Source organism: Ambystoma mexicanum, chromosome 7q (genome assembly GCF_040938575.1).
Source record: "Ambystoma mexicanum isolate Mex_15411 chromosome 7q, UKY_AmexF1_1, whole genome shotgun sequence".
NCBI classification, from domain to species: Eukaryota; Metazoa; Chordata; class Amphibia; order Caudata; family Ambystomatidae; genus Ambystoma; species Ambystoma mexicanum.
In genome coordinates this window covers 680,450,799-680,473,817 of record NC_090941.1, presented here as the reverse complement: position 1 = coordinate 680,473,817, position 23,019 = coordinate 680,450,799, and the positions used below count along the sequence as shown (strand labels likewise).

Genomic DNA, 23,019 nt, shown 5'->3' with positions numbered 1-23,019 from the left:
CAAAAAATCATCACATCCTTAAAACCATCCAACTGCAAAGGGGACAGCTGCCCTGCCCAGATAATAAAAGACGCAGCCAGAGACCTCTCCTCTTTTATCACCAAGCTAATTAACCTTTAATTTGCTAATAACTCTGTCCCCAGCAACCTAAAACAATCCTGGGTTCTCCCTCTCTTAAAAAAACAATCCCTAGACCCAGCCATACCAATTAACTATAGACCCATCACCACTGTCCCTTTCCTGCTAAAAATCCTGGACAGAGTCGCCTACATCCAGATTCAGGAGTACCTAGAATCTAACCAACTGTTAGGTATAAGTCAGTCGGGCTTCAGACCTCAAAACGGGACAGAAACCGCTCTCTTTGACCTCAAAAGCCAGATTGATGAAATCAAAGATAAAGGCACCGCCGCAATCCTACTTCTCTTAGACCTCTCAGCGTCCTTCGATTTAGTCGATCACGAAATCCTATGCAACCACCTATCTATCGCAGCCCACTTCTCCTCCTCTGCCTCCTCATGGATACAATCCTTCCTGGCGAATAGAAACATGCAAGTTTTCTCCACAACAGCAGCAGCAGACCCGATCCCCATTACATGCGGAGTCCCACAAGGCTCCGTCTGGGTGTCACCTACACTAACTATGCAGATGACACCCAGATTCTCCTCCCCATCTCAGGCAACTACAATGCGGACGTCCCCTGGATTAGCGAAATCTTCTCCATCATCCAGGCATGGATGGCCACCCACGGCCTTTGCCTGAATGATGAGAAGACGGAGCGTCTGCTGGTCGGCTCCCCGAATAACCTGTCTAAACTCAGTCCTAACTACAAGAACATTATCATAGATGGCAACACCATCCCCATCGCTAAAAGTGTGAAAACCCTAGGCTTCCACCTTGATGCTAACACTAACCTCACCAAACAAATAACGCGACCGCCTCAGCCACTGCCTATATGGGTAAGCTAATTAGGGCTAGCAGACCCTTACTATCTTCCAACAGCTGCCTCACTCTTGCTAGAGCACTCATTCAGTCCCAACTGCACTATTGCAATAGTCTGTATCTAGGAGCCAACCAGTCCAAAACCAACAAACTCCAGGTTCTCCAAAATAATGCTCTATGCGCAGCACTCAACATCCCAAGGCGTGAGCACATTTCCACCACCACTAAAGCGTGTAAATGGCTCTCGATACAGCAAAAAAATCGACCTCAAAACCATTTGCCTCGCTTACAAGGCCTTAAACCACCTAGCCCCACCGTATCTGACTAATAAATTTACTCTAAAATCCGCCACCAGATCATCCAACTCCTCATGCCTGTTAGTGCCCAGATTTGCCTTAAAAAGAGCAGGAGGCGCTAGCTTCACAGTGCTAGCCTCCTAACTTTGGAACACCCTACCACTCAACATTAAAACTATTGAGTCTTTTCCAATCTTTAGGAAACATGTCATTGTCTGGTTACTGAACAAAGAGTAGAAATTACCTGCACTCTCTAATCGCAACCATGCCTGTATTATACGTAAATTGTTGTACCATCTAAATTATGTAAATTGTTGTACTATGTAAATGTATATCTCATGCCTGTAACCGCTTCCTTAACCGCCCTTCTAACTACGGGTCAGGAGCGCTATACAAATAAATAAAACAAACAAACAAGCAAGCAAGCAAGCATGGGAAGGGACCCGGAGCGGAACGTCACTGTTTACTGGGTGGCGTAGTGCCTCTACCTGGGCTGCCTCTCCCTCTACCGCGGCCCCCCTTTTGACTTCTGGTGAAACCTTGGGTAGCCTGTTGAATGCCGCCCCATTAGGTTCCTTGACCTTGATAGTAATTGGACCCTCTTTGGGAGTTTTGACCGCGAAAGCGAGGAAAATTATTGTTATTCCCCCTTTGACCTGAGGGCTCATTTGTTAGTTGGCCGAGGGACTTTAAGGTTTCATATTCGTCCTTCTATAAACAAGAAATCCAAAAGCTGTGAAACAATGAGTTAATAGACTATAGTCTGATTTCCATAGTTCGTAATCATGGTATCTAAGATATCCCAAAAATTCCTCCTTGAGAAACAAAAGATAATCGAAGGGAATAGGAAAAAAATATAGAACTAATGTTATAAATAATTTCAATGGTTTATTGAAAGAAAAAAAGACATACATTTTTTTCAAAAAATCATATTAACAAGTTACCATTCAGTTTTGGTGAAAAAGGTGCATATAAAAATTAGAGCACAAAGATTAAGCAATTAAGTGAAACACAAACAGAATGAAAAATACATACCAGCAGAGGTATAAATTAACAGGTCTGTCAGGATTGAGCAATCAATGAAACAAAAAAACCAAATATAAAATTAATAAATGCATTTGTGCAAAAGTATAAATTAACTTCACAGGTCTGCCTACAGCTCTTCACATTTATTCATGTCAAAAGAACGGTCTTAAAATGAGGTTGTTTGCAGAAGGGTGGGATTTCAACAAAGAAAGACCTAATTATGTTTCGGCGGGCCACCTGTAGGGCCGTTGATGTCAAAAACACCGCCTTCCTTGGGGCAAAGTAAGGAGAAAAAATCCCTGCAGGGAAGCAGACAAACAAAAAATGCTAAGTATCCAATAACATAGGCTTCCTATATAATTCTCAATAGACTATCTTCAGTTGACAGGGTACATAAACAAATTTTTCAGAGGGTATGACATGACTGCTAATTCAACTTGTCCAGAAAAGGAGCCTTACCCGAATCAATGTGGGTGGGATCTTGTAGACAAGGTTTTTCGATGCAGTTATCACCTCAGTGCCAACAAGGAGCACAGGCGCCAAAGTGAGCGATCAAAGCCAGTACTCATCTGTAAAACCTATAAATCAAAGTGTTTGAATTTAGGTTTGGACTCGAGACTCATGCTGAAATGGAAATGGAGGGGGGGGGACAGGCATGTGCCTACCTTTGTAGAAATGCTGCCGTAATGCCCATAAAGTGGTGAGAGCCTTGTCATGATTTCTGCCCCTCATGTCCCCAGCCCTCCAAGATGTCAGGCTGGAGCCAGGCCACGATCACCGACATGGCCCTCAAGGACCTCTCCATCCCTCCAAAGTCCCACTTGGAGTCAGACTTGGCGCTTGTGGCACCAGACTCACTCACTCCCATACGATAACTTTGGGGATTGGACTTATAGTGCATTGATGGGGACAAGATGGATGCCCCCACATATTTCGGTTCCCAGAACTGCATGTGCGGTCTAATCTTTTGGGTGTGGTTCAGCCCAGAGACACCTGGGATATCCAGAGACTATTTAAGCCACAACCAGGCTGAGAAACATGCTTTGCGTTTTCTGCACCTGCAGCATGACACTCACCGTATTCGGATCGGTCTCCAGTAGGCCTGCATCTTTCTTCTGCGCTCAGCTCCTGCAAGAACAAGAACACCGTTAGGAACAGCCTTACCTTACGGCGCTTCTGCCCATCATTCATCGCTCCTTCTGTTCTGCGGGCATCTTCGGCGGTGTCATTCCCATCCCGGCACGCCGCTTCCTAAGGAAAAGGGAAACGAACAGAAAAAGGTCATTAGTAAGCATTCTGCAAATCTTCACTTATTTTTAAATACTGTACGAGCTTCAAACGCTTACCTGAAACCCAGCCGCTCTGGGGGAACTCTGTCTCCGGAACTTCTCATCCATCTGCAAGAGGGAAAAAACACTCCAGGTTAGCGCGGAAACATCTAGAGGCGCTGCATACCACGCTTACCCACCGCATTTGTTCTTCATAACCCGCATCCACGCTGAAAACGTCGCAGCACCTAAAAGACACAGAAAAAGAACTAAGTTCAATGCAAATACGAAAGGGGTGCATCGCGCTCTCACTCACCTTCAGCGCTACTCATCTCCACAGCACGCCGCCATCCCCGGACGCCAGCCATCATCTAAGGAAGGAAAGGAGTTAGAGAACTGTTCAAAAGACTCATTATACTTACCTGTCGGACTCTTGCCAGTGAATTAACTAGGCAGCAAGGAGCCCGCATCAATCAACGCGCCCCTGCGCTGAAAGCAGGATGGAGAGCACACTATCCAAGAAAACAAGGTGAGCTGTGGATCAAAGGGAAGGGTTGGACCCCGGGGAAGAAGGGGTTCGAGCACACAGAGACAATACGGAGTTAAACTCTACCAGTCCTGTGTTTCAGGCCCAGTCTCCAGTCGAATAGCCTCCAGGGAAGGGTTTGAGGTCGTAAGAGGTCAGAACAGGCTGAGTGATGTCCCTGTGGATACCAGGTGAGCGTTACAATCCTAAAGTGGTGGGTTCGCCATCGAAGACCAGTCTTGAAAGCAATTGTGATGGGTGTCCAAGCTGGTGAGGAAAATCATGAACTAGTATTGATGCTACACACTCAAAGGCATCAACAATTGCAGAACATGGAAGAACAATGCAATAATGCTTACTTGTCCGATTTAACTTGGTGGGTGGAATCAGTTGCACTAGACCTGCCAGATATCTAGTAACGTGTTGATGAACGTGGGCAGGTTCCATATATAGTTAGGAAACCTGTGGGGAAAACAAATGAAACCCTTTGAAAATATGGCTGATCGTGGTTGAAGAATTCAGTGCAGAGTTAGAAGCCAATAGAATTAAATAACACAGGGGGCCAAGCGTTGTGCTTGCACGGGCATGCAAAAGCAAAAAACGAGAATGAAAACCATAATACGGTATGGCGCCGTGTGTCCCCGGAGTGTAGCCAGGGCACTTACCCGCGGGATTGAAGGAGGCGAGCTACGCGAGCGACACTGTAGCCATAGAGATCTAGTATGCTCGGGAGCCACGCACAGTGTGTGTGCTGAAACGGCTCCTGCAGATGTAATGGGTAGAGGGCGGCTACGTAGCGCGAGTAGCGTGATGTGGCTGGCCCTCATAGGTCGCGGCAGCATACTAAAGCTTGTGCAAACCTGATAGGTTGTGGTCGGCGCACCCACACCGTGTGAGCAGCGCCAGTATCATGACGTATCCGGCCCTGATAGGTCACCGGCAACACACCCTTGCTGGGGGGTGTATTGTTGCAGGAAACGTTGTCTCACGTAAGCCTGTCTATGAAGGTACAAAAACGAACGGAACAACGGCTAGCAATGGAGACTGTGAGAGTTCAATCTCCGTAAATAAACACAGTTGCAAAAAGCCCCATACAATTGTCAAGTAATGTGTAAAGAACATAATAGGTCTAAAGCCGGCAACGCCCCCTGGCATGTGCCGTTGTTTGTGGCAATGTGTTGCTTAAATGTGGATGAGCCTAAGTAGGTTTAGGCGGCAAACCTAATGGTGGTGTTGCCAAAGGGTTCAAATAGTTAACGCCTCGGTATTATAGAGTGCTGCCATCGTCATGCAATGGTGATACCATTGTAAGAGAACAAAGGTCAGAAAACAAAGATGTGGCAAAAATGATGTGGAAGGAGCAGTAATATGGCCAGGCTGAATGGAGCTATAATGGAGTCTGAGAGAGTTACTAAGCTCAAATATGAACAAAGTTACCAGTGTGTGGCCATAAGATTGCAATGATCATTTGATGTTATAAAGGTGGAATGAATTCTTCATTTAGTCCATGTGTGTGAGTTCCCAATCGAAAAATCCAATGTGCTTCTTTATCTAGTAAGCTTTTAGATGTGTTGGTGGAATCTTTTACTGTTTCCAGTATCCACCATAGTATGTCGTTGGGTGAATGTTTCAAGGCCATGTAATGGTTTACGAGGGGAGCCGTGATGTTTTTTCATCTAATGCGGGAGCGATGTTCTTATATTCTGATGTGTGCTGCTCTGCTGGTTTGTCCCACATACCTTAGTCCGCAGGGACATTCAATGCAATAGCTCACATTTTTAGTTTTGCAGTTTGTCAGATAGGGTGAGGTTCAGACCCGATCGCCAATTTTAAAGTCTTTCATCTTTTTAGTGAAAGTGTATATTCGTCCTTAGCCGTCTTCAGTGCTTCCTCTATTGCTTTCCCAAATAGATTGTTTGGTTCTACCGGCATGTCTATTAGGGTGCCTTGGGTCTCGGGCTTAAACCCGGATTGTCTTCGCCAAGCATGGCGTTTAATGACTGTGCCTTCTGCTATTAGTCTCCCTGCATTATCTGCTGCATTGAAGTTTGCCTTAAGAATGCATCCAGACACTGATCTTCCGTCTAATGCAAATTAGGCCAACTGGCTCTTTACAGGTTTGGGTGCAGAGGCAATGAGGGCAGCTACCTGTTCCCATTGGTGGTAGTTGTAGCTTGCTAACAGATTGGTGGTGTTGGCAATGCGTGCTTGGTATGCTGACGTGGATGCCACCTTTCTAACCAGAGCATACATTCTCTTGCTCTCTTTGTCCGGGGGTGCTTCAGAAGAAGCTAATGGTGTTCCCGTCGTCTTTCTGGTGGTAGTAACCACCAGTGAGTCGGGTTCTAACTGACCCCTTATGTATAGTGGATCGGAGGGAGCGGCTCTGAATAATTTTTCTACTCGTGGATTGACCGCCCGAGTAAGATTGGGGGTCACCAGAGAAGGATCGATTCTGCGTTGAATTGATTTTAAAATGGGGATAGTTTGGGCAATGGATTTCCTGTCCCCTAGAATTTCCTCTGTAAAATCTCTCTTCTTGGACACCCTGTGTGTCAATTTGAAAATGGGCTGCAGCTTTAGCTAATACCTCATTAAGTAAATGCTGATTGTCAACCGGTGAGTCATTCACAGGGGGATCCTTGGGAATCGGGGAGTCAAGACTACAGGCTACCGCCTCGTCTTCGTCTTCCTCTTCCTGATCCTCATCGTCCCCATAGTAGCCGACCCCTTTCTGTTCTTCTAGCATTTGTACTTCTGACTCCTCACCATATGTCTGGTAAGGTTCATTTATGGAAGGGTCTGAAATTAAACCATATAATGGAGTCTCAGAACGGAGCCTCTTAGTAAGAGGTTGAGGGTCCTTGGATCCAGAAGGGGCAGAGGTAGCTGAAGTACTATGATAACTATGAAAGTAATTTGGGTCCTTTTCGTAGAAATCTACGAAAAAGGACATCCTCCTCATTACTCTATCAATGTCCTCAGAGTTCCATTGCTTGGAACTGGGGATAACCCTCTCCTGCTCTGTCTCTTCAATTATCTCAGTTTCCTGAGTAGTGGGAGAAACAGATCTTTCCCTGGTGGCAGGGTCAGGGACCTTGGGTTTTTCCTTGCGTTTCTCCTTCTCCTTCTGAATCTGATGTTCAGAGGCTTATATATTTTGTTTTTCCCCTTTCCCATGTGTAGAGGAATGTTTCCCTGACCCTTTGTGGTTTCCTGAATGTTTCGGTGCCTGCCGTCGAGATTCAGAGGTGCTATCACGAGATTCGGGAGTCTTGGAAGAAGGGCGTTGAATCTCTGAGGCAGACGTCGAACATACTACAGAAGTAGACGTTGAACGTACTACTTGAGGGAAGAGGTCGGATTTGTCTTCTGACGACCGGGCCTCCGTGACTTTTGATAGTGTGGCACCCATAGCAACCGTGGACGGTTGATGTGTGTCATAAGTCGACCGTGACCTGGAATGCCCAGAGGAAACAGAATTGGCAGACCACTCTCTAGGTGCTTTCTTCTGCCAGCCACTCGACATACATGTCGAATCTCGACTGGGGTTAGTGTGTTTGGTGGAAGAGGTGTGTGTTGCGCTCTTGCCGCGGGGTGTTATCCCCATAACTGAACCACCGGTCAGTCCTCTGAGGTCGGGGGCTTGCGCGTGGGTGTCCAACGACACCCCTCGCCGTCCGATAAGGCGGCGTCGCTGCCATCGCAGAAGGAACCCACTGCGTTCATGGCCTCTAGCTGCCTGGCGTAGTGGACCCAGCGCTTGGTCGAGCGGTCCTTGAGTGTCTTGGCTTTGAAGAGCTTACAAGCTCTACAATTAGCCTCGGGATGATCCCTCGGAAGACAGTTACACGTATTGGGTTCCGTCTACCCAGGGAAACGTACGGTTACACTTTGGGCAGAATCTAAAGGGAGTACTCTCCATATGTCACTATTTGGCAGCGGGCGGTCGGGCGGGCGTGCGTGTGTGCAGCCCCACTCTCCCTACTTGTACAGGGCAGAGGCCTTCCGAACACAAAGTCCGTTGTGTAGTCTCGACGGCTGTTCTTCCTCGGTCTCGAATATCAACAACGATCTTCAGCAATCTTTCAACGTAGAGTTGGAGAACGAGGAATATTTGTAATAAGAAAGATAAATGGCTAAAGCCAAGAGAACTCCGCAATATGCTTATGACAAGTATGGCGGAAAAAAACAATCTAAGGGTCCTACACGAGTGAGGGATCATGGGCACAGTGGACGTCACTACGGATAGGATTACTGGCACGCCCTAGTTCGCCCCTCCTTTTCGAGTTTCGAAAAACAAACTGTAATACTCTGCAGCTTCCACTAGATGTCGTCCTATGCACATCATGTGATCTAAGCAGATTCCACAAGCCTCAGGAGAACAAGTTACTTACCAACTGTAACGTTCTTTCAATTGGATGTTCCTCCCACGTATTCCTCATCTTAGATATATCCTTACCTTTAGGTTTTGCCTCGGAAATGTTTTTCTCTCTCCAGCAGAGGGCGCTCCACTCGAGGCCACGGCAAAGATGTACCTCGGCGGCATCCGTCGAGCACTGACGTCATCCACTGTATAAGAGCCTTGAGCACGCCCGTTGGCTTCAGTTCTGTTTTTTTGTATATATTATAGTCCATGGTTTTAATTAGTTAATGGCATGTCTCTTTTGACCCAAGCCTTAAAAGAGTTTAGAGTGTAATTCACGTAAACTGTACTGTGGGGTTGGTTGGGAGGGTCGATGAGGAATACGTGGGAGGAACATCCAATCGAAAGAACGTTACAGTTGGTAAGTAACTTGTTCTTCGAATGGATTGTGTCCTCCCACGTATTTCTCATCTTAGATAGAATCCCAAAGCAGTTTTGTATTGGAGGTGGGAGTACAGTATCTTTTTTAATCGTGTACAGAATGGAGTACAGATTTAGCAAACAGACGTCCTTGAGAAGAAGTCGAGTCCAGTACATAATGTTTTATAAAGGTGTGCATGGATGACCATGTGGCTGCTGCACAAATATCTTGTACAGGGACACCCCTTTTTAGAGCTGTTGAAGTTGCCATGCCCCTGGTTGAATGAGCTCTCAGTCCATCAGGTGGTTCTTTCCCAGCCAATCTGTAACATTCTGTTATGGCTAAAATTATCCATCTGGATAATGTTTGTTTAGTTACCGGAAGACCCAGTTTGCGTCCAGTGTATCCCACGAAAAGTTGATCTCACCGACACATTTTTGCCAATCTTGAGATGTAAAAACTAAGAGCTCTCCTGGGATCTAGTCTATGAAGCCGCTCCTCTTCCTTGCTTGCATGAGGGGGAGGGTAAAAAGAAGTAAAGTTATTTTCTGTGACAGATGAAAATCCGAAACAATTTTTGGCAAAAAAGAAGGTTTAACCCTAAGAACTACCTCGTCCTTATAAAAGATGGTGTGAGGAGGACCACTCGAAAGCGCCTGCAATTCACTTACCCTGCGGGCTGATGTCAATGCTACAAGAAGTATTGTTTTCAAAGTAAGGAGCCTTAGTGGACAAGAATGTAAAGGCTCAAATGGAATACATGTGAGAAATTTTAGAACCAAATTCAGATCCCACATTGGAACCTGGAAAGGTATTGGAGGAAACACATTATTTAAACCTTTTAAGAATTGAATTGTCAAGGGTATTTTGAAGTAAGATTCTTCTTCAGAAGAGCGCTTAAAGATGGATAGCGCTGCTAAGTATCCCTTTATCGTCCCAACCTGGAGCCCCAGATTGGCTAAATGTAACAGAAAAGATAAGATTGTGGGGGTATCACATTGAAATGGGTCCACATTCTTTTCTCTGCACCAGTTACTGAACTTGTTCCAACGACACCGATACAGAGATTTGGTTGCTGGCCTCCTGGCCGAAAGCAAAATCTCCATCACGTCATCCGGAAGATCCCAATCCTTGTATCTCAGCCTTTCAGAAGCCATGTGTGAAGGTTGAGTGTGTTGACCTCCGGATGGAGAACATGACCTTCCTGTCTCGAGAGAAGATCCTCTCTTCTTGGAAGACGTATTGGAGGGTAGATGGACATGTCCAGAAGGTCCGGGTACCACGTTCTCCTGGCCCAATCCAGGGCAATTAGGATCATGGTTTTCCCAAATTTTCTCAACCTCCTGATTACTTGAGGGATCACAGGAATTGGAGGGAAAGCATAAAGAAGTGGAAACTCCCATTCCACCACAAACTAGTCTCCTAGAGCTCCTCTCGGGGGAAATTCCCTTGAGCAGTACAGTTTGCACTTCCGGTTGGCCCCGGTCGCGAACAGATCCACTTGAGGGGTTCCCCAAAGGGCGAAGATCTCTTGAATGACTCCCTGAACTATCTCGCACTCGTGAGAGACTCTGCTCTGCCTGCTCAGAGCGTCCGCTGTTGTATTTTGCTCTTCGGCTAGATGAATTGCCGATAGAGAGATCCCTTCTTGTATTGCCCAGAACCAGAGTTGCATCGCCTCTCTGCACAGCGGCAGTGACCCCCACTCCTCCTCTTTTGTTGAGGTAGTACATGGCCACTGTGTTGTCCATAATTATCAGAACATTCTTTCCCCGTACAGAGGGCAGGAAGGCCTTCAGGGCTAGTCTGATTGATGTGTAGTTTGGACTCCGATGGAGACCAACGTCCGCCGATTGTCAGATCGTTGATATGGGCTCCCCACCCCGTGAGTGAGGCGTCCGTCACTACTGTTATCTCCGGCCATGGCTGCCAAAAAGATTCTCCTCTGAGGATATGGTGTCTGCAAGCCCACCATTGCAGATCATGTGCTACCTTGGCTGGGACCTGCAGCATATCTGACATTTCCCCTGAGAATTGAGACCATTGAGTTCTGAGATCTCATTGAAGAGATCTCATTCTCAATCTGGCTTCTGGCACCAGAAAAATGCAGGATGCCATCAGACTGAGCAACCTGAGAAATTCAAAGGCCGGAAGATACTGGGCATTCTGGAATTTTGTTACCATCTGCAGAATGTGGTGAGCTCTCTCTTCGGGAGGCGCGGCTTTGCCCGGGCAAGTATCCAGGACTGCTCCTATAAACTGGAGTTTCTGTGATCGTATCATGTTTGACTTTTTTAAGTTCAGAGAAAAACCTAGTTTGTGAAGGAAGTGACAAGTCTTGGACAGATGATCCAGGGCTTGTTCTGGAGAACGTGCTCTGATCATCCAATCGTCCAGATAGGAGTAGACATGAATCCCCCCCCTCTTCTGAGACTCGCTGTCACCACCGCCATCAACTTGGTGAAAACTCTTGGGGCGGAGGTTAACCCGAATGGCAGAACCCGAAACCGAAAATGAGAATTGCCAATCGCAAACCTCAGGTACTTTCTGTGCTTGAGATGGATTGGCACATGAAAGTAAGCATCCTGAAGGTCCAATGATACCAACCAATCCTGGAGTTGGAGAGCCTGAAAGATCTGAGAAAGTGTGACCATCTTGAATTTGTCCTTCCTTGGGAACTTGTTCAAGTTTCTCAAGTCCAAGATGGGTCTCAGTCCTCCGTCTTTCTTTGGAATAAGGAAATATGCGGAATACCAACCCTTGTTCCTCTCCGCTACAGGTACATGCTTTATTGCACCTTTCTGTAGCAGGGTCAAAACTTCCTGCAACAGGAGTGGATCCGGATGTTTGGCAGAGTTGTATTCCGGGGGGTGATTCTGAGGTTTTTTTAGAAAAGGAAGGCAGTAACCTTGGGATACTGTTTCCAGTGCCCAAGCATCTGAAGTAATGCCCCGCCATTCTTCTAGATGCTTTGAGATCCTGCCTCCCACCGGGGTCTTGTGGGTCAAAACCTCAGAGTGGTTTTGCGGCAGCTGCAGCAGCGGCGGAAGGTACAGATGCCGTTGCTGGGGCAGATCTAGCACCTTTTCCTCGCCCCCGAGGAAATTTTCTTTGACCTCTCTGATTGGCCTGCCCTCTTCCTTTTCTAATTGAGGAATAATAGCGAAAAGGACGACCCCGCCAGGAAAATGAGCCTGTGTAGGGGCATTGCAGAGGTTGTCTTATAGTGGCACTGAGAGATTTTACCGCTGCCTTGGCAGTCTGTAGCTTTTCCAAACTTTCATCTGCCTTGCTACCAGACAACCTCGAGCCATCAAAGGGCATATTAAGAAGCCTGGATTGCACATCAGGAGCAAACCCAGAATTTCTTAGCCAACAAATCTACATAGCACTGTGCTAGTCGTCATGGACCTGCTGACACTGTCAGCTGTGTCCAAACCTAATTGATGGCATTCTCCCAATGCCTCTTTTCCATCCCTTATAGCTAGAAAGCCATCACGTTCTTCACCTTCCGGGATGTGTTCAGCTGCCGCTGACATGCAGTCCCACAGGGAATATGTGAACCTTGCCAAGGTACAAGTTACATTAGTAGACTTCAAAGCCATACTGCCAGATGTAAAGATCTTCCTAGACCATGCATCCACCTTTTTATCGTTCCTATCTGGAGGGATTGTAGGGTATGCTGCATTCTTTGTGGAAGTGGCTGCCTGTACTACCAAACTTTCCGGAGTTGGGTGTTTGCTGAAGTATTCCGGATCAGATGTGCAGGGTCTATATTTTGCAACAAACTTTCTATTTACTGCCCCTAATGCTTCGGGACGTTCCCATGCAGATTAACCCTTCTCTGTAAGGCAATATGAAAAGGTAGAATGGGGTCTTGTTGGGGTGTTCCAGATAATATATCCGTCATGTCATCATCTTGACAGACTGGTGAACTCCTACCCCACCCCATAAATTCTGTAACCCTGCTCATGAGTTTTCTATAACTCATATCAACCTGTTCGATGGGTCTGGTTTGTCAAATTCATACTCTGGAGAAGTGTCCAGGCCACTTGCTGTTTGCAAACATTCTTGCAGATCTTGAATTCTTGACTGAGGGTTAATTAACTCCTCTGGAACAGATCTTGTGCCAAATTTGACACCAGCAGAGGTGACTTCTTCCTCTTCCGATGAATCTCCCTCATAGATGGAGGACATGGTTCTGAAAAAATCATGTCGACTCTCAGGCTGAAAAACCTTTTCAGGCAATACAGGTTTTTCCCTTATTAAGGGCTTGGGCGTCGACGAAAACTTTGGTGGCGCCGAAGTTTTAATCACATCCTTCGACATCGTTGAGGGAACTTTCGACAACCTCGATGCAATAGTCGAGGGAGTCGGGGAAACCGTCGAAGGAGCTTTCGTGGTTTTCGATAGGACCAGTCCTTATCAGCAAATCCATTAAAGGGAATGGCGCTTCAAAAGTTGCAATATTAGGTGCCACTGCCTCACATTTGTGGCATTGTTAGGTTAGCCAGGGGGTGCTCCCCATGACATTCATGGGTCGAGCATCATCTAGTTTGTGTCGGCACACAGCTCCCTTAGCAACCCCACATTCCACCATTAAAGTCAGGCAGCAGACTACACCACATCAAATAAGTCTGTATTCCTCTTCGATGAGAACCTCATGAGTGGACCTAGTAATGTGCTTGCTAGGCACCTTGAAGCATTTATGCAAGGCATGGGGGTCATCATAGTAGACTCGCTGGAGTTAGATGTACCACTCACCTTGGTGATATCCCAGATGTTGGGCCAGTAAACCCTGGATCTATGGTCCCTTACCAAAATGTCTTGGGAACAGTCTTGACAAAACAGTCTGCCAGGAAAAAGTCACCTAGGGTCATACTAATCACTTCTTTTTCTTCAAAACATATTGTATCTCTTTGTACTGGTAAACATGAAAATGAAGGGCATTGCAAAAGCTTGTCTCCAGAGTAAAAGCAGCTAGCAGAGTGAGCACAGACATCAATGGTGCTCTGAGCACACACACTAACTCATTGATGGTACCGCGCATGCTGATAAGCCTCAGAAAATGTCATCTAACAGGAATTCTTAAAACCATCGCTAGCATACAGGGAGCCTGGGGCAGGCCCAAAGTTCAGCATCCGGTAGCTGAGTCAAGTACTGTGATACAGGGAGCCAGCATGTGCATGAAGGGGGCAAATACTACAGCCATGTATGCATGTCTAGCTCATAATTGCTTTTTATACTTCCTACTGGCCAAGAATGTTTTGGTTCATGTCTTGGTACTGTAAGACATGCCAAGAGTCATACTGGTTTTACCAGCAAGAGACTTGCTTGATAAGATGACAAAAAGCAATTCACCCTATATTGGAGACTCATACCTGTTTTTCTTGATAGTAGTATGATAGCACAGGGAATCGTCCTTTGCTTCTGAATTTGGAGCTACCAACAATCAAGGGTTTGCTTGCACTTCTGGGAACGTAAAGCTCTCTTGGATATGTTTCGCAGATCTGGAAAAGAAAACCGTATTGGATACAATGTGAACAAAATATAAGGAAAAAAGTAGTGTGTTTTATGTTCAAAATGTATTCCAACACATGGCTTTCTCAGCCCAGTGATTTCAGTGTATAATACCACGTTCAAACCATAAAACAGGACATTCGTAGCAGCAAGGGCACATCTGGAATGGGTCTTTGCAGAGTTTTTGGATATATTTAATAATATTAGTCTAGTACTTTAAAAAGATTACAAAATAAACTTGACAGAGATCACCTCCATTGACACATGTAGCCATCTAAAGGAGGGCACAGCAGATGGGGAACTACTTTATTCACTAACATTACCCAGGGCTAATTGAGGAACCAACAGTCTGTGACCTAAAAGTCAGGGTCAATCGCATATCTACATCATGCTGAGGGCTGTACAGCTACTCTCTACCCAGACCCATCCCCACTCATTTACCTGCACACAGTCTACAAATTATCTCATATTTATTATTATTAATGTATTTTTGCAATGCCTTTTATTCATGAAAATAATTCTTGGTGAAACGGGGACCTTCAGATTAAAGCGCATAGTGTCAGTTGCAAGGAACTCATGGTGGCAACAGTAAACGAAGACACAAGTAATCACAGTTCAACTGTAAATGCAGGGTGGAAAAACGCCTAACCTAAAGCTAAATCTAAGATGGGAGCAAGCGTCGACCATCAAATGAAAATAATGCAGTCCTTGTGGCGCTGTGTCAAAATAAAAGGGCCTATACTAAAAAAAAATGATTGCCAATTCCTTTCTCAATGAACTTCGGGTTATAACTTTCCACCCCTGGATCTCCCTCTTTCGGGTCGGACATCTTTCAAATGTCAGCCTCCACTCCTTCGGGTTCACTACAGCTTTACTTCCATTCACAAATCACAATGGGCCTCATCACAACTTTGGCGGTAACCCTTAAATCCGGCGGTCACGCTATTACCGCTGGATTTAAGGGTCCGCCAAATCAGGGCTTCGGCAGATTACGCCCCAGCTCTGAGCTAGGGGAAATCCGCTGAAAATTCACGCTATTACCGGCGGCGGTAAGAGTGCGAAAATTCCCCATTGAGCCCAATGGGGAATGGGGCATTCCCGAATGGGCTCAATGGGGAATGGGGATTAACATTACCGCCAAACTCGTGATCCGGCGCTATTAGCGCCGGGGAGTTCGGCGGTAGGGCTAATACTGCAGACGGTAATACCGCCGGCGGTAACGCCAAAGTCGTGATGAAGCCCAATGTCTTTTTTAAACAATTTTTCAGGCTTTCTCAAAGTTAGCTTTAGGATGATGACTTTCCACCCCTGGGTCTCCCTCTTTCGGGCTCGGACCCCTTTCAGACGTTAGCCTCCCTCCTTCGGGTTCACTGCGACTTTTCTTACTTTCACAAGTCTTAATGTCTTTTCAAACTATTCACTGTGGACGACCCTCTGACGGGTTCACTCCTGTCAACACAATGCTCATGGAACTAAAGGCTTTGTCCCTTCTTGTTAGCATCCATGCGCCAGGTTCACTCTAGCCAACTTTTGTAATACACTGTTCATTCGCTAACTTCACCATGCGGGATTCATGTCCCTTTCCTGCATAATCTGCTGTCAGTCAAAGACTTTCGACGGTACAGAGGATTTTACAAGACCCCTGTCTGACCACTTTGACCTCTCTTCGCCTCTTCCCAAGGCCTTCTGGGTACGGTAGTATCTACCATAGGGTAATCACCCAGAGTTTGTTGCTTGGGCACCCACGTGGTGCTGGATGGCTCGGTTGCAGGCTTTCCCCCACTTTTAGCAATAGTTCCTTTAAACCTTACAAAGTAAAAATTAGCTGCTTGCTACTTTTCGTTCAACACAGCCCGGATTCTTATTGACTCTCCACTCGACTCACCGGCTGTGATGAACTGCTTGTCTTTCTTCTCCTTCGAGCCAAGGTTGGTACCACAGAGACCAGTGTCTCTCCCCGGCTTGGTTATCGCCCTCTCGGTATTTGCCGTCTTTCACCTCCTCTTGAACTGCAGTGCTGAGTTAGCTCTCACGTCATGACCTTCTGCATTACCCATCCTGTTCTCTCATACTCCACCTTTTATCACTGTGGGGAAGGGAAAGGGCCGTCAGGTGTGTGTGATTCTGGCCAATTGCCTGACTTTGCCTGATTCTTGTATTGGGACATGTCAGGTAAACGGCACGGGTGTTCACTGTTGTCTTTCGTGTTGGGCGAAAGTGTTCATGTCGGAAAAGGGGAGGGGGGGCAGTGCTTTGGAATATCCTACGTGATAGGATGGGGAAAAGGTGTTGAAAGAAGGGGGATACCGCGTCTCAACCGTGCATCTCCCCCTCCCCAAGGGCCCCCCTCATCCAGGTGATCCTCCCTCACTTCTCTACCCCCAGGAACTGGATCCAATAGCGATGACCGTGTCCTGGCCACCTCGATGACAGATCCCCGGAGATTAGCCAGGGAGACAGTGTCAGGTTTCTCACACAGTACAGTAGTCATAGATTACTCACCAACATCCATACTTAAAACCTGTGGCACAGAGTCACACAGGGATTGGGTACTGTAGGTGAACCAGTTGGTTGAGGCCAAAGAATATGACAGCTAGTTGTAATCTGTAGATGTACCTAGTTCGACCCAGACAACCAACTGTGGAAGAATAAATGGTGAAGGTGCTGTAATCCATCCATGTGTCCAATATTGCCACCCACAACCTAAACCCTAAGGCCCTTTTCTTTAAATTTTCCTACCACACAGGAAATTGATTTAAAGATGAACCTTGTCCCAAACAGGGCAAGTGTTAACATACTGTATAAGCAAAAGTCTATCAGCTATGTGGGCCAAATGAAAGTCTCTTCTGTGCATGGAAGTTCAGACAAGCAAACATGTAAGAAAGGATCTACTTACTCAGCCAACTGTTAGGGAATAGGATAATAGATAAGCACATGTAAATAAAAAATGAAATGCCGACACAACAAAGTGTTCCCAGCAACAGTTCATTCATACAAATACAGGAAGGGTGTCCATATGTTGATTTTCTTCTGTCCTCGAATGCTGTAGTTTGCTTGTACAATTGGAGCAATTGAAGTACAGAATTCAGTCTTCAAAGTCGATGTGCTACTCCAGTTGTGCAAACTCAGTGAATGCAACTGACAAACCACATATTAGCTACTGTGTGGTCATTTTACACTGGATAATCATTTAAGCAAGGTCACTGAATACGATAACCTTAGGGCCCAGGTGGATAGCTTAGCCTTAGACCATTTGCATTTGCCTCTTCCCACAGTTGCCATATTTTATGTATTTCAACGAGCATAAGATGGAATCCTGCATCTGGAGCACAGAATCTCTAGCAATCCCATTTCCCAATGAAATGCAATGAAGTCATTTGTAGTGGGATCCAGAAAACCTGCGGCAGGACACTGATGCTGGAGGCTGGCTGCAGGCGGACACTCACTCAGCGTGCCACTGTCAGACATTTGTGCCAGAATGCCAGTACGTCAATGGTGTGTGTTGGAGTTCGGTTTCACAGTCTCCCTCATGCCATGTGTTTATGGTGCATTTTGTCCTACAGCAGGTAAACGCACAGTGAGGAGGCCTCTTTTATTGCATCTGTATTGAAGATTAAGAACAAAGCTGTGTCCAAATGAGACCCTGACTGGGTCCAGTGTGTGAGCCAAGTGCAAGTAATTTCAGAGATTGCACCTAGGGACTGCATACACGTTAAGATCAGTGAAAGAGGAAAGTCTGTTCTCCCCTGTATATCTTTTAGTGCTATACTCCAGCAAGCAGTTAAAGATGACAGTGTATGGGTGATGCTTGATTCAACTATCTAGCTCGATTGAACAAGGAATGACACATCTATGGTATTTCATAATAATATACAGATATGTTTTAATACGATATCTGTGATATGAAAAGAAAAACCTTTAGCATTACATTTAGTGTGACATACAACATAACAAAACCCTTGAAATTGAATGAAAAAATCTTAGTTAAATTGATGTTAAGGTAACTGTTCAACAACAACAAAAAACGTGAAATTCATCAAGTGTTGATAGCTACATCACCTTAACTCTGAGGCGCCCTCCCCTGTAGTGCAGCCAATGAGCACACTGATGACATCACAGATGACACTGCAGCTTACAGAATGGGAATACACCCATCAAGAGTACAAAATAGACCTCTGGTCCATTGCAAGATCTAGGACAAATATACTGTAGAGACCTATGTGCAGAGCAAGATGACTGAAATCCAACAGAAATAGAATATACCGATGGAATTGTTATGGGTTTAAAGTGGCCACTTTGGGAGGCCTCACAAGGCCCAGGGCATGGCCATGGCCTAGGCAGTGGGGCCATTGGTCATAGCCAAATACTAGGGTCAGTGGCCCATGGATACTCCATGGGGGGGTAAAAAGGCCAGCGGCTACTTTGTATGGCTGGGTTGGGCCTAATGCAGGTGGCTATTGTGTCCATGGATACAGGCCATGGCCAGTGGCCCATGGATCAACTATGGGGATTGAGTGGCCACTGGGCCTGGCCACAGGCCAGGTCAAGTGGCTACTTTGGGTGGTGCAGAAGGCCCAGGGCTTAGCCCTGAGACATGTTCTGGGCACTGTGGACATTGGTCATGGGAATTAGCTAAAGCCAGTGGCCCATGGATCCTTTATGGGGGTAAAGTGTCAACTAGGCCTGGCCTGTCCTTTATGGGGATAAAGTGGCCCCAAGTGGCTATGTTGGATGGCTGGGCAGGGTGCCTGGCGCATGCGGCTGTGTATGGATACAGGCCATGGCCAGTGGCCTACAGACCCACTATGGTGGTTAAGTGGGTTACTTTGGATGGCTTGGAAGGGAATCAGTTTATGGGGGGTTGGGGAGGTATCATTGCTGCCGATCAGTGTGCTCTAGTTTTCAGTATGTCATCGATGATGCAATACGTGATTTCATGAGTGATGCCATCTGTGATGTCATAGGTGTGCTTGCAGGCTGTGCAATATGTGTTCAGAGATAAGGCGATGTAGCTTACAACACTCGCTAAAGGGTTTTGTTGCATTCAGAGGTGTCCAACTCCAGGACTTGAGGGTTGAAAACCTGGTGGATTTTCAGGATGTTCCTCATTAATATTAATGAGATAAATTTGCATAGATTTATAATCATTGTATGCACATTTATCTCATGAATATTGAGGGATATCCTGAAAAGCTGACATGTTTCGAACCCTCAAGGCCTGGGGTTGGAAAACGAAACCATCGCCTTAACATCACTTCAACTGTTTTGCTGTATTGAATTGCTCCAAATTCACTTTCAATTAACTAAAGATTGTGTGTGGTGTGTATGTGTGTGTGGGGTGTGTTTTAGATATAAAATAAACTTTTAAATAAGAGTAAGGTTAATCTAACAAAAAGACAAAAAAGTAAAGTCTACAAAGAGTGAGAATAACAAACGTGGGCAGAAAGAAAAATCTATGTTATACAAAGTGAAGCATGAATTGAAATTGGCATAAAGTAATGTGATGCTTTCTTGAGAGACATACCAATATATGAATTCTGCTATGTTTGATTAGAACAGGTCAATCTAACTCTGCACGGGTCTGGTTAGATAGAAGACTCAATTTTGAAACAATGTATACTTGCCTAAAAGCAGCATTTCCGCTTGGCACAAATAAGCAAAAATATTCATTTTGCATTACGAAGCTACTGCTCTCTTAAGATGTTTTGTTAGACTATGCCCATCTATGATTGCACCACCAAAATACTCACTGAATAACATAGTGGTCAAAAGTTAACAAATCTTTTTAAGGCAAGGGACAGTGAAAGAGTTACAATATGTATTTGAAATTCTATTAATAAGTCTCAACTAAGAGAGTGCTCCTCAAAAGTGAAGGGAGTGAGGGATGACCCTTAGAGCCAGTTTCAAGAATTTGAATTAAAACTTTTGAATAGGCTCTGGGAGACAATGTGTTATTAAGGCCATCTGTGACATTGTGAGTTTGTTAAGTCCCAATACAGAGGCTGCCCTCAGGAAAAGACTGATGGAAAAAGGGAGAACGTGCACAGATCAGCCAGTTGTCCAGGTAGGGGTAGGCGTCAATCCCCCCATCGCCTGAGATACGCAGCCACCACCAACATCAGCTTGGTGAAGACCCTCGGGCGCAGGTCAATCCGAATGGCAGGACCCGAAACTGAAAGTCGAGTTGCCAGTCGCAAACCTCAGGTACTTCCTGTGCTTGGGATGAATCGGCACATGAAAGTAAGCGTCCTGTAGGTCCAGAGACACCAACCAATCCTGAAGTTGAAGGGCCTGGAGGACTTGTGAAAGAGTGACTATCTTTAACTTGTCCTTCCTTAGAAGTTTGTTCAACCAACGCAAATCCAGGATGGGTCTCAATCCCCTGTGTTTCGTTGGAATAAAAAAATATGGGGAATACCAACCCTTGTTCCTCTCCGCCACAGGCACCAGTTCTATAGCCTTTCTCCAGCAGGGTTAGGATTTCCTGCACAAGGAGTGGATCCGGAAGCTTCAAATAGAGATTCCCGGTGAATTGTGGTGAGGCCGCTCTAGGAAGGGAAGGCAGTAGCCGTGGGCTATTGTATCCAAAACCCCACGCATCTGAAGTAATGGCTCGACATTCTTTGAGATGCTGAGATAGTCGGCTCCAAACCGGCGAACCATGGACATGGCCTCATGCCTGTTTGGCAGCGCCTGAAGGCAAAGAGGCAGCTGCCTGAGCGGCTTTGGCACCTCTATTTCCCCGACCATCACAGGTACTTTTACGTTGACCCCTTTGACTGGCAGCTCTTCTCGTTCTACCAAAGGAGGAGTAGTAACGAAAAGAACCTCCCCTCCAATGCTGTCCCCTAGGACGAAAAGGCAGAGGTTGATGCACTGTGGCGCTCAAAGATTTTGCCGCAGCTTTCGAGGGCTCCAACCTCTCAACGCTCTCGTCAGCCTTGCTGCCAAACAAATGGTCACCACCAAAGGGCATGTTCAGAAGACGGGCTTGCACATCTGGAGTACCACAATCACATCTGGAGCAACACCCGACTTCTGCAACCACGCAAACCTGCGTATAAGCCTTAGGGTACCATGGCGTGCTATATAAATGTAAACAAACATAAGCTGGGTCCTGGATTCTGCTGCATGTATTTGTCTTGTTCTGTTTGTATGTTTTGCGTTTGACAGCGCTCTTAAGCCTTAGGGTACCATGGCGTGCTATATAAATGTAAACAAACAAACATAACAGTGCTCGCAGCCATGGACCGGCTAACACACACTGGCCGTGCCCAAACCCAACTGAAGGGATTCACACATGGCATCCTTGCCATCCTGCACGAGAGCAAAGAACCCATCCCTTTCTTCCCCTTCAGGAATATGCTCAGCTGCTAGAGAAGAACAAGTTACTCTCTTACCTGGTAACGTTCTTTCGATGGGATGGTCCGACGACGTATTACATATCTTTGACAGTAATCACCACAGCTGTGCTGCTTCGGCAAATTTTCGGCGTCTGCGTCCTGCGTCGATGATGTTGATGCACCGTCCCCGAGGACCTCCTCCGATGGCCGTCGTCAACTGATGTGATAAGTAGGACGCACGATGCCCGTAGCCTCAGTTGTAGTTTTTTCCCCCAGAACGTGTGACACCAGTCTTCTGCCAGTCAGACACACAAGGCCTTGCGGAAATGTACGCTGCAATCGCATAAGAAATTCTGCAGCGGGGAAGGTAGGGAGTTATGGAATACGTCGTCGGACCATCCCATCGAAAGAACGTTACCAGGTAAGAGAGTAACTTGTTCTTCAAGGGGATTGGGCCCTCCAACGTATTCCATATCTTTGACAGACTCCAAAAGCAGTACCAAAGCAAGGAGGTGGGAAAAGAATATAGAACACAAATTTAGCATGCCCAATCAAATTGCGGAATAAAGGACTGCCTTGCCAAAGGCCAGATACTATCCTCGGATGGAATCGAGAGAGTAGTGACGTACAAAAGTATGCACTGAAGCCCAGGTGCCTGCATCACAGATGTTACGAATAGGAACACCCCTCTGTAGGGCAGTAGATGCAGCCATACCCCAGGTAGAATGGGCCCACAAGCCAGCCGATGGGTCCTTACCCGCCAAGCAGTAACACTCGGAGATAGCCAAAATAATCCAATGAGACAGTCTGTTTCGTCACAGCGTGTCCCGAACGCTTTCCAGCGTAACCAATGAAGAGTTGATTGTCCACTCTGACCCGGGACATGCGTGAAATATAAAAGCTCAACGCTCTCCTAGGATCAAGCCTATGGAGCCTCTCCTCTTCCTTACCAGGATGCGGAGGAGGATAGAATGCCAGAAAAACAACCTTCTGGCCCAAATGAAATTCCGAAACCACCTTCAGACGAAAGGAAGGATGAACTCGAAGGACAACCCTGTCCTTATGAAACACAGTGAAGGGTGGCTTAACTGAAAGTGCCTGTAACTCACTCACTCTGCAAGTGGAAGTAACCGCAACCAAAAACACAGTTTTAAGAGTTAACAGTCTCAAAGGGCAAGAATGCAAAGGCCCAAACGGAGCACCCATAAGAAACGTAAGAACAAGGTTCAAATCCCAACCAGGCACCAGAAAAGGTGAGCCCTTTCAAAAACTGAGAAATTAAAGGAATCTTAAAATAGGAACATTCTTCAGACG

At 46.2% G+C, this 23,019-nt stretch overlaps 1 protein-coding gene across 2 annotated transcripts in view; it reads right to left on the bottom strand.

The window, feature by feature from the left end:
- The window catches only part of MTMR6 (myotubularin related protein 6), a 1,083,592-nt gene that overhangs the window by 623,298 nt on the left and 437,275 nt on the right, over positions 1–23,019 (bottom strand). The window contains exon 5 of one of the 2 annotated variants that reach the window (XM_069639211.1): positions 14,224–14,352. The exons of the other annotated variant lie outside the window; for it this stretch is intronic. Within the exon in view, the coding sequence (XP_069495312.1) occupies positions 14,224–14,352 (129 nt within the window). The remainder of the gene's footprint in view (positions 1–14,223; positions 14,353–23,019) is intronic. 2 annotated transcript variants of the gene reach the window in all.